Raw genomic sequence first — 12,239 nt, forward strand, 5'->3', positions numbered from 1 at the left:
CGCTGTTTTTTTTTTTTTTTTTTTTTTTTTTTTGAGACGGAGTCTTGCTCTGTCGCCCAGGCTGGAGTGCAGTGGTGCGATCTCGGCTCACTGCAAGCTCCGCCTCCGGGGTTTACGCCATTCTCCTGTCTCAGCCTCCTGAGTAGCTGGGACCACAGGCGCCCGCCACCGCGCCCGGCTAATTTTTCGTATTTTTAGTAGAGACGGGGTTTCACCGTGTTAGCCAGGATGGTCTCGATCTCCTGACCTTGTGATCCGCCCACCTCAGCCTCCCAAAGTGCTGGGATTACAGGCGTGAGCCACTGCGCCTGGCCAAGACTCTGTCTTAAAAAAAAAAAAAAAATGAAAAATGAAAAGATCCAGGAGATACGGTGAAAAGCCAGACATTGAGAATATAGAAAAGAGAAATACTAAATTTATTAACTCAACTTTCTTTTATTGCTGCTGCTGCTACAACCTTCCCAAACCCAGTTTTTTTGTGTTTTTGTTGTTGTTGTTGTTGTTTGTTTTTGGTGCAATGGCCTGATTATGAACCTCCTGGGTTCAAGCAATCCTCCCACTTTAGCATCCCAAGTAGCTGGGACTATAGGCACCCACCACCACCTCCTGGCTAAGTTGTTTGTCTGTTTTTAAGAGCTGAGGTCTCACTATATTGTTACCCAGCCTGCTTCCCCGATCTCTATTAGCTTATGGTAAAATAATAAAGTATGTTTGAAGATCTTTTTTGCTTTCTTCTTTGCTCACTTTAAACCATTACCAAAACAAGAAAACATTGGAGCATTCTTTTTTTTTTCAACAAACAAGGAAAAAGATAAATCTGTCTAAGTAGCCATGGTGTCAGTATATTCACAGAGATCAGATATTCAGAAGTTCAGTCATAGTGTTGACTTTCAGAAGACAACATTGAAGAGCCGCTTCCTATTTCTTTTGCTTTATAAAAAATGAAACTCCTTTTGCTTCTTCCCAAATCAACTTCCTTCTCTCCTTTTTCTTTTCAACATCTCCTTCTCTTCCCTCAACAGTAACTTCTCTTTTTTCTAAGCTGATGGACTTTAACTTTGCTCATCAGGGTATCCTCAAAGATGAACAGATAATATCAAATCAAGTTTCTTCCCCAAATTGATTCTAACATCCACTATATCTACTATGAATTCCCACCCACCCCCACCATCTTTTTTTTTTTTTTTTTTTTTTAAGAGACAAGGTCTCTCTGTTGCCGGGTGGAAGTGCAGTGGAATGATCATAGCTCACTGCATCCTCAAACTCCTGGGCTCAAGCAATCCTCCTGCCTCAGCCTCCCAAGGTGCTGGGATTACAGGCATGAGTCACCATGTCTAGCTCTCATTTTTTTTTTTTTTTTTTTTTTGAGACAGAGTCTCGCTCTGCCCCCAGACTGGAGTGCAGTGGCCGGATCTCAGCTCACTGCAAGCTCCGCCTCCCGAGTTCACGCCATTCTCCTGCCTCAGCCTCCCGAGTAGCTGGGACTACAGGCGCCCGCCACCTCGCTCAGCTAGTTTTTTGTATTTTTAGTAGAGACGGGGTTTCACCGTGTTAGCCAGGATGGTTTCGATCTCCTGACCTCGTGATCCGCCCATCTCGGCCTCCCAAAGTGCTGGGATTACAGGCTTGAGCCACCGCGCCCGGCTAGCTCTCATTTTTAATTCATTGTAAGATCCTAGAATCTCCAAATCTTGTAGGTCACCAAGACTTTCAGCTACCCCCTGACTCAAGAATCCTTTTTATGGCATTCTTGCATATAGATTTATAGAAATAAATTTTACAAACAAACATTCAAACTCTTCTTGACTACCTATGCCGTACTTTACTCCTTATATTCAAAGATACATTAAATTATATTAGAGTGGAGTGGAAAATGTACTTAATTAGATTTGAAAATGTACATATTTACAAGATAAAATTACTAGGCTGGGTACAGTGGCTCATGCCTGTAATTACTTTGGGAGGCCGAGGTGGGCAGATCATTTGAGATCAGGAGTTCAAGACCAGCCTGGCCAACATGGTGAAACCCTGTCTCTACTAAAAATACAAAAAAATTAGCTGGGAGTGGTGGCACGTGCCTGTAGTCTCAGCTATTCGGGAGGCTAAGGCAGGATAATCACTTGAACCCGGGAGGCAGAGGTTGCAGTGAGCCGAGATTTTGCCACTGCACTCCAGCCTGGGTGACAAAGCAAGACTCTGTCTCAATTAAAAAAAAAAAAAAAAAAAAAAAAAAAAGGCCAGTGCGGTGACTGACGCCTGTAATCCCAGCACTTTGGGAGTCCGAGGCAGGTAGATCACCAGAAGTCAGGAATTCAAGATCAACCTGGCCTACATGGCGAAACCCCGTCTCCACTAAAAATACAAAAATTAGCCAGGTGTGGTGGTGGGCACCTGTAACCCCTGCTACTCAGGAGGCTGAGACAGGAGAATTGCTTCAAGCTGGGAGGTGGAGGTTGTAGTGAGCCAAGATTACACAATTGTACTCCAGCCTGGGCGACAAGAGCGAAACTGTCTCAAAAAAAAAAAAAAAAAAAAAAAAAAAAAAATGACTACCCTGCTGGATTTCAGACTTGCATGGGCCCTGTAACCCCTTTGTTTTGGACAATTTCTCCCATTTGGAACTGCTGTATTTACCCAATACCTGTACCCCCTTTGCAAATCCAGGGTAAATACATTTCTTCAGTAAGTATGGCATATGCTTTGCTTTCATTGTCACTTTTCTTTTTCAGAAAGGTAATGGAAACTGAAGGGAGCATAGCAAAAAGACTGAAAGCACTTAATGTATGGCTTTAAAAGACAAGCTGATATGGTTCAGCTCTGTGTCCCCATCCAAATCTCATCTTGAATTGTACTCCCATAATTCCCACATGTTGTGGGCGGGACCCGGTGGGAGATAATTTGAATCATGGGGATGGGGGTGGTTTCCCCCATACTGTTCTCGTGGTAGTGAATAAGTCTCACGAGATCTGATGGTTTTATCAGAGGTTTCCGCTTTTGCATCTTCTTCATTTTCTCTTCCCACTGCCATGTAAGAAGTGCCTTTCACCTCCCTCCATGATTCTGAGGCCTCCCCAGCCATGTAGAACTATAAGTCCAGTAAAACCTCTTTTATTTTCCAGTCTCGGGTATGTCTTTATCAGCAGCATGAAAACAGACCAGCATTTAAAAGTATTGTTATTAGAAGATTAGCATTTTGTTAGGTACTCATGGATAATTTATATGTGACATTGCCTTACATCTTTGTAAAATCTTCTAACCTGTAAAGAAAAATAAGGAATGTAGACGGGGTGAGGAATGTGGATAGAATGGTAAGATTGTATATGACAGAAATCATCTCACTATTCTACCTTGAAACAGGCATATTCTGCCCATATCCTTCTAGGCATCTGATGTTAAATATTTTACCTTCAGCTCTTTTCAGGTTAGCTGCCTTTTTTTTTTCCTTTGAGACGGATCATACTCTGTCACCCAGGCTGGAGTCCAGTGGCATGATCTTGGCTCACTGCAACTTCCACCTTTCAGGCTCAAGCGAACCTCCTACCTCAGCCTTCTGAATAGCTGGGACTACAGGCACTTGCCACCATGCCCAGCTAATTTTTGTATTTTTTTGTAGAGACAGGATTTTGTCATGTTACCGAAGCAATCCACCCACCTTGGCCTCCCAAAGTGCTGAGATTACAGATGTGAGCCACCATGCCCAGACGGTTAGCTGCTTTTTAATAGGTTTATGTTATATTAAAATATTTTAATTAGGCAACATACTGATTAGTTTTACTTTGCACAGTTAGTTTCAGAAACAAAGATGAACTTAATCTTTAGTGATACCTGCTCAGCCCTTTTTGCTAATTCACGCTGTATTTTCCTCTTTTCTAACATATCCTGCTCAATTCTGCGTTTTCGTTCCTCCTCCGTTCTCTTCCTTTGTTCCTCTTGTCTTTGTTTCTCCATTTCAGCAAATCTACCCTTAACAGTTCCTAAGAATATATGAAAAAAATGTTTAATAATTGGCTATGTTTCTATTTTGCAATTTAATTTGCTATTTACTCCTCAAGCTTCTTACCTGTTAATTTTGGAACATAAGCCTTTTCTACTTTAGAAGATACATCTTCCTCATCATCAGAAGCAAGCATTTCTTTAATCTAGATGGTTAAATAAATTAATGTGAGTACATGTCCAAAAATTAGACTAAATCATATTATATGCAGAGTTTAAATTAGGTTACAAATACAGAAAAGTATTTTAGTTATAGTTAATATGAAATGTGGTTAATGTGAATAAATACAATTTAAATTAAAAAAATGAAAACAAGTATTTTCACGAGAATAAAGTAAAATAAAGTAACCTCCTGCTTTCTCCTGTTCCATTCTCTCTCTCTAATATATTGTTCTTTTCTTCTTTGCTTTTCGTCTCTAGATCTCCTTTGATTTCTTTCTTCCCTGGCTCTCTGCATGGCTTCAAACTTATCCTTTACATCACCCTTGCCAAGTTTTGGTACATAGGTTTTTGGGACAGGTTTAGATGAAGAAAGCAGAATCTTCATTAGAAGAAAATAAAGAAAAGAAAGTTAACGAAAAAGATAGGAAGAAATTAGGTAAAGATAGATAAGAATAAGCAATATAAAAAATATATATTGAAACATAAAATAGAAATGTGTTTGAATGCTTTATTTGACTATCACAACAACCTGATTAGATACTTTCTAAAACCTATGAAAAATGACATTACAGAAAATATGAGAGTAGAAATTTCACTGTTATATATTAATGAAATCCCTTTTTGTGGGTAGCATTCCACCGAAGCTGAAAGCCAGTAAAATATAAAAATAAAATTCTGAATTCTAATTAAAAACTATCTTTTATTGTCTAACTCCATTATTAAAGATTCAGATTTGATATCACTTGCTAAAAAGGTACCCAAACTAATTTCAATAAATTTGGTGAAGTTGAAAACAAAGCAAAAGTTTAGGCTTTAAAGTTTAGAGGCTAATGCACATTTTACACCCTTCCTGGTTTCTATATCTAATATAAGCAAAACTGAAGGTCAGTCCTTTAGTCCTTATTTGTGGCTGAGGTACACCACGGTCTGTGGGCACAAGCTGTGATTTATATTGTTACTATTACTTCCCATCTATAACTTCCTTAAACCACATTAAAAATGTGTAAGAAGGCTATATCATTCTATATAGGGTGGGCTGTAGAGCAATTCCATATGGCAAGAGAGCTTCACAAAGAACGGGAATCTGGTAGAAGACTGAAGAAATGATTTTCCTCCACTCTATAACCAGGAAAGCAAATTATTTTCATCACTTTGAAAATTAAGCTGATTTCTAAATGAAATTTCAGTAAGTAAAATGTGTGCCTCAGAACACCAAACCATTTTTCCTAGTGATAATGACAATTGCTTAATTAATCTGTGGCACATCCAGCCTGTATTTTGTAATCTATTATGTGTCATTGGTCATTTAAGGGTTAATTTTATAATTCTGAGGTGTCAGCAACTGAACTCTTCTTACGACAACTCTCAGTATCTACAGTCAAGAACCAGAAAAAAGCTAAAAATTTAAAAATATACATAAGGCACTAAAAAGATTCCTTACCTAAGAGGGAATTACGCTTTCTCCTGTGAGTATAGGTCAAACTTTGTTTTAATACTAAAATAATACTTTCTAAGAGTTATCAAGAACAAAACATTTAAAATTCTACTCAGAATGCTAGCTATCACATCCACTTCACTATCATTCACAAATTTAGTACTCATGCTTTGTAGAATTTCCTAGAACCCAAATGAAAATACTAGCCCAAGACCAGCTGGTGAATTGTATCTCTTCTTGTTTTACATCTTGCCATTATGTTATTAATTATGAACTTCTAAATGTGACCTTTCCACCAAATGATTGTCCTTTCAGCAATTCTACAGTCAACTCTACATTTCCCTCTTTTATTTTTATTTTTTTACTTTTGAGACTTACCTCAGCCTTTTGGGAAATATCATTCATGTTTGCTCTATGTGGTCTTGGGCTGATCATGAAACTCTGTAAATATTTTCACCTGAAAAAAAAATTATATTGTATAATAAATTTTAATTTATTTGTAATATATTATGTATTTTTATAAATAGAAATAGCAATTAATTGCCCCTCAAAAAATACTGACATAATCCAAGCAAGTAATAAATTGTGATAACCTTTAGCTCTTTTTCCCAAGATTCATGGTATAGAAAATATAAGGTGCATGATGGTAAAAGATCCCTGAAAGTTTTTGATCCAGAATAGCTTGATGAACATATGAAGTTCACTTGAAAATAATGTGTATTCAGCAATTATTGAGTGTATTACTCTATAAATATTAACCAGCTGAAGATAGTTGATCATGTTTTAGATCTGTATTTTTACTAATTTTTGGCTAGTTCTATCAATCTTCAACTATGTAGTTTTTTTGTTTTTTTTTTTTTTTTGAGATGGTGTCTCACTCTGTTGCCCAGGCTGGAGTGCAGTGATGCAATCTCAGCTCACTGCAACATCTGCATGCCAGGTTCAGGCAATTCTCCTGCCTCAGCCTCCCAAGTAGCTGGGATTACAGGCCCACGTCACCATGCTTGGCTAAATTTTGTATTTTTAGTAGAGACAGGGTTTCACCATGTTGGCCAGGCTTGTCTTGAACTCCTGACCTCAAGTGATACACCCAACTTGGCCTCCCAAAGTGCTGAGATTACAGGCGTGAGCTACCACGCCCAGACAGAATTTTTTTTTCTCGCTTTAACTCTGTTGTTTTTGTTTCATGTAATTTCAGGTTTAATCACACACGCATTATGATTATGTCTTCTTTTTTAATTGACCCTTTCAGCAGTATGTTTTTTGTTTTGGAGACAGAGTCTCACTCTATCGCCCCAGGGTGAAGTGCAGTGGCACAATCTCAGCTCACTGCAATCTCCGCCTCCCAGGTTTAAGCGATTCTCCTGCCTCAGCCTCCTGAATAGTTGGGATTACAGGCAGCACATCCTCACGCCCAGCTAATTTTTTTTGTGTTTTTAGTAGAGACGGGGTTTCCCATGTTGGCCAGGCTAGTCTTGAACTCCTGACCTCAAGTGATTCGCCTGCCTTGGCCTCCCAAAATGCTGGGATTACAGGTGTGAACCACTGTGCCCAGCTAACTAGTAAGAAATTTCTTTCTTCTTACCTCATTGTCTTAAACTTATATTAAAATAGTCAGTCACACCAACTTTATTTCTTTATTTTCTTTTCTTTACTTTTTTTTTTTTTTTTTTTGGTGGTGGGGGATGCAGTCACGCTCTGTTGCCCAGGCTGGAGTGCAGTGGTGCCATCTCGGCTCACTGCAAGCTATGCCACCTGGGTTCACGCCATTCTCCCACCTCAGCCTCCCGAGTAGCTAGGACTACAGACGCATGCCGCCATGCCTGGCTAATTTTTTGTATTTTTAGTAGAGATGAGGTTTCACCGTGTTAGCCAGGATGGTCTTGGTCTCCTGACCTCGTGATCCGCCTCAGCCTTCCAAAGTGCTGGGATTACAAACATGAGCCACCATGCCCGGCCACCACCTGTCTTCTTATTTATTCATTTATTTTTTAGAGACAGCATCTCACTGTGTCACCCAGGCTGAAGTACTGTGGCACAATGACAGCTCACTGCACCCTTGAACTCCTGAGCTCAAGCGATCCTCCTTCCTCAGCCTCCCAAGTAGCTGGGACTACAGGCATGCACCACCATGCCCAGCTCCTTTTTTTTGTTCTCCTATAGAGATAGGGTCTCACTGTGTTGCTTAGACTGGTTTTGAAACCCTGGGCTCAAGCAACTCTCCCACCTTGGCCTCCAGAAGTGCTAGGATTGCATCCGTGAGCCACTGCACCTGGCCCCCAACTTTCTTAGGTTTACAGTTTGCATAGTATATAATTTTCTAGCTATTTACTTTGATTCTATCTATGTTTTTATATGTAAAGTATATGTCTTGGACACAGCATATTATTGGACCTTGCTTTTTACAAAAATCAATTCTGATAAAATCTGGGTTTTCTTTTTCACTTTCTTTTTTTTTTTTTTTTTGAGACATAGTTTAGCTCTTGTTGCCCAGGCTGGAGTGCAGTTGCACAATCTTGGCTCACTGCAACCTCTGCTTTCCAGTTTCAAGCAATTCTCCTGCCTCAGCCTCCTGAGTAGCTGGAATTACAGGCTCCCGCCACCACACCCAGATAATTTTTGTGTTTTTAGTAGAGATGGGGTTTCACCATGTTGGCTAGGCTGGTCTCGAACTCCTGACCTTGTGATCCACCCACCTAGGCCTCCCAAAGTGCTGGGATTACAAGCGCGAGCCACTGTGCCTGGCCTATAATCTGCTTTTTTAATTGCAGCATTTAGTTCATTAACATTTAATGTAATTATTAACATAAATGAGTTTAGGCCTATCATTTAAATGTTTATTTTAGGTTTGTTTTATCTTGTTTTGTTTTTTGCTTTTGGAATTTTCTAGCCAACTTTTTTTTTAAATAGAGTTTATTTTAGGTTCACAGCAAAATTGAGTAGAAGATAGAGATTTCCTGTATATTTTCTGTCCCTGCACATGCTTAGTCACCCCCATTATCAACACTGGATAACCCCATTATTACCACCCATTGGAGTGATACATTTGTTATAAATGACGAACCTATACTGACACATCATTATCACCCAGAGTCCATAGTTTACATTAGAGTTTACTTTTACTGTATATTCTGTGGGTTTTGAGCAAATGTACAATGACATGTGTCCATCATTATAGTATTGTACAGAGCAGTTTCCCTGACCTAAAAGTCCTCTTTACTCCACTTGCTTATGCTTTTCTCCCCCATCATTCCTGGTAACCATGATCTTTTTACTATCTCCACAGTTTTGCCTTTTCCAGAATGTCATACAGTTGGAACCACACAGTATGTAGCCTTTTCATATTGACTTTTTTCACATAGTTATGTGCATTTCAGTTTCCTCTGTTTTTCAGGGCTTGATAGCTCATTTCTTTTTAGCACTGAATAATACTCTATTACCTGCATGTACCACAGTTTATCCATTCACCTACCAAATGACATCTTGGTTGTTTCCAAGTTTTGGTGTTTATGAATAAAGTTGACATAAATATCTTTATGCAGGTTCTTGTGGACCATGATTACTGGAGTATATGGTAAGAGCATGTTTAGTATTACAAGAAACCACCATGTAGCTTACCATTTTGCATGCCCACCAGCAATGAATGAGAGTTCGTATTGTTCCACATCCTCACCAGCATTTGATGTTGTCAGTGTTCTGAATTTGTTTGGCCATTTTTTTTTTTTTTTTTATACTTTAAGTTCTAGGGTACATGTGCATAACGTGCAGGTTTGTCACATATGTACACTTGTGCCATGTTGGTGTGCTGCACCCATCAACTCGTCAGCACCCATCAATTCGTCATTTACATCAGGTATAACTCCCAATGCAATCCCTCCCCCCTCCCCCCTCCCCATGATAGGCCCCGATGTGTGATGTTCCCCTTCCCGAGTTCAAGTGATGTCATTGTTCAGTTCCCACCTATGAGTGAGAACATGCGGTGTTTGGTTTTCTGTTCTTGTGATAGTTTGCTAAGAATGATGGTTTCCAGCTGCATCCATGTCCCTACAAAGGACGCAAACTCATCCTTTTTTATGGCTGCATAATATTCCATGGTGTATATGTGCCACATTTTCTTAATCCAATCTGTCACAGATGGACATTTGGGTTGACTCCAAGTCTTTGCTATTGTGAATAGTGCCGCAATAAACATACGTGTGCATGTGTCTTTATAGCAGCATGATTTATAATCCTTTGGGTATATACCCAGTAGTGAGATGGCTGGGTCATATGGTACTTCTAGTTCTAGATCCTTGAGGAATCGCCATACTGTTTTCCATAATGGTTGAACTAGTTTACAATCCCACCAACAGTGTAAAAGTGTTCCCATTTCTCCACATCCTCTGCAGCACCTGTTGTTTCCTGACTTTTTAATGATTGCCATTCTAACTGGTGTGAGATGGTATCTCATTGTGGTTTTGATTTGCATTTCTCTGATGGCGAGTGATGATGAGCATTTTTTCATGTGTCTGTTGGCTGTATGAATGTCTTCTTTTGAGAAATGTCTGTTCATATCCTTTGCCCACTTTTTGATGGGGTTGTTTGTTTTTTTCTTGTAAATTTGTTTGAGTTCTTTGTAGGTTCTGGATATTAGCCCTTTGTCAGATAAGTAGATTGCAAAAATTTTCTCCCATTCTGTAGGTTGCCTGTTCACTCTGATGGTAGTTTCTTTTGCTGTGCAGAAGCTCTTTAGTTTAATTAGATCCCATTTGTCAATTTTGGCTTTTGCTGCCGCTGCTTTTGGTGTTTTAGACATGAAGTCCTTGTCCATGCCTATGTCCTGAATGGTACTACCTAGGTTTTCTTCTAGGGTTTTTATGGTATTAGGTCTAACATTTAAGTCTCTAATCCATCTTAAATTAATCTTCGTATAAGGAGTAAGGAAAGGATCCAGTTTCAGCTTTCTACTTATGGCTAGCCAATTTTCCCAGAACCATTTATTAAATAGGGAGTCCTTTCCCCATTTCTTGTTTCTCTGAGGTTTGTCAAAGATCAGATGGCTGTAGATGTGTGGTATTATTTCTGAGGACTCTGTTCTGTTCCATTGGTCTATATCTGTTTTGGTACCAGTACCATGCTGTTTTGGTTACTGTAGCCTTGTAGTATAGTTTGAAGTCAGGTAGCGTGATGCCTCCAGCTTTGTTCTTTTGACTTAGGATCGTCTTGGCAATGCGGGCTCTTTTTTGGTTCCATATGAACTTTAAAGCAGTTTTTTCCAATTCTGTGAAGAAACTCATTGGTAGCTTGATGGGGATGGCATTGAATCTATAAATAACCTTGGACAGTATGGCCATTTTCACAATACTGATCTTCCTATCTATGAGCATGGTATGTTCTTCCATTTGTTTGTGTCCTCTTTTATTTCACTGAGCAGTGGTTTCTAGTTCTCCTTGAAGAGGTCCTTTACATCCCTTGTAAGTTGGATTCCTAGGTATTTTATTCTCTTTGAAGCAATTGTGAATGGAAGTTCATTCCTGATTTGGCTCTCTGCTTGTCTGTTACTGGTGTATAAGAATGCTTGTGATTTTTGCACATTGATTTTGTATCCTGAGACTTTGCCGAAGTTGCTTATCAGCTTAAGGAGATTTTGGGCTGAGACAATGGGGTTTTCTAAATATACAATCATGTCATCTGCAAACAGGGACAATTTGACTTCTTCTTTTCCTAACTGGATACCCTTGATTTCTTTCTCTTGCCTGATTGCCCTAGCCAGAACTTCCAACACTATGTTGAATAGGAGTGGTGAGAGAGGGCATCCCTGTCTTGTGCCAGTTTTCAAAGGGAATTTTTCCAGTTTTTGCCCATTCAGTATGATATTGGCTGTGGGTTTGTCATAAATAGCTCTTATTATTTTGAGGTATGTTCCATCAATACCGAATTTATTGAGCGTTTTTAGCATGAAGGGCTGTTGAATTTTGTCAAAAGCCTTTTCTGCATCTATTGAGATAATCATGTGGTTCTTGTCTTTGGTTCTGTTTATATGCTGGATTATATTTATTGATTTGCGAATGTTGAACCAGCCTTGCATCCCAGGGATGAAGCCCACTTGATCATGGTAGATAAGCTTTTTGATGTGCTGCTGTTTGGCCATTCTAATAGATGTGGAGTGGTATTTCATTGTCATTTTTATTTACATTTCCTTGAATATATATTAAATGAATAAATATTAAATTCGAATTATATTAAATAATATATTAAAGCACCTTTTCATATGCTTATTTGCCATCTGTATATCTTCTTCAGTGAGATGTCTCCTAAGATCTTTGGTCCATTTTTTTAGATTTTTTTTGAGATGGAATCTTGTGCTGTTGCCTAGGCTAGAGTGCAGTGATGTGATCTCGGCTCACTGCAACCTCCACCTCCCGGGTTCAAGCAATCCTCCTGTCTCAGCCTCCCTAGTAGCTGGGACTACAGGCGCCCGCCACCATGCCCAGCTAATTTTTATATTTTTAGTAGAGATGGGGTTTCACTATATTGGTCAGGCTGGTCTCAAACGCCTGACCTCACGTGATCTGCCCACCCCGGCCTCCCAAAGTGCTGGGATTACAGGCGTGAGCCACTGTGCCCAGCCCTTTGGTCCATTTTTTTTTTTTTTTTTTTTTTTTTTTGA

General features: G+C 39.3%; 1 protein-coding gene across 4 annotated transcripts in view; it reads right to left on the reverse strand.

Annotated features, from left to right (window-relative positions):
* NEXN (nexilin F-actin binding protein) overlaps nucleotides 1-12,239 on the reverse strand; it is a 56,001-nt gene that overhangs the window by 22,476 nt on the left and 21,286 nt on the right. For 3 of the 4 annotated variants that reach the window (XM_023209008.2, XM_023208989.2, XM_023209000.1), the window contains exons 2-4: nucleotides 5,969-6,047; nucleotides 4,061-4,139; nucleotides 3,826-3,974 (exon numbers count right to left, since the gene is read on the reverse strand). In XM_023209008.2, coding sequence (XP_023064776.1) covers nucleotides 3,826-3,974; nucleotides 4,061-4,139; nucleotides 5,969-6,025 — 285 coding nt within the window. In that variant the 5' untranslated portion in view covers nucleotides 6,026-6,047. Of the gene's footprint in view, nucleotides 1-3,825; nucleotides 3,975-4,060; nucleotides 4,140-4,342; nucleotides 4,535-5,968; nucleotides 6,048-12,239 lie in introns of all 4 variants that reach the window. The other variant, XM_023208980.2, reaches the window with a different exon arrangement.

The sequence above is a fragment of the Piliocolobus tephrosceles genome, chromosome 1, assembly GCF_002776525.5.
Source record: "Piliocolobus tephrosceles isolate RC106 chromosome 1, ASM277652v3, whole genome shotgun sequence".
Classification (NCBI taxonomy): Eukaryota; Metazoa; Chordata; class Mammalia; order Primates; family Cercopithecidae; genus Piliocolobus; species Piliocolobus tephrosceles.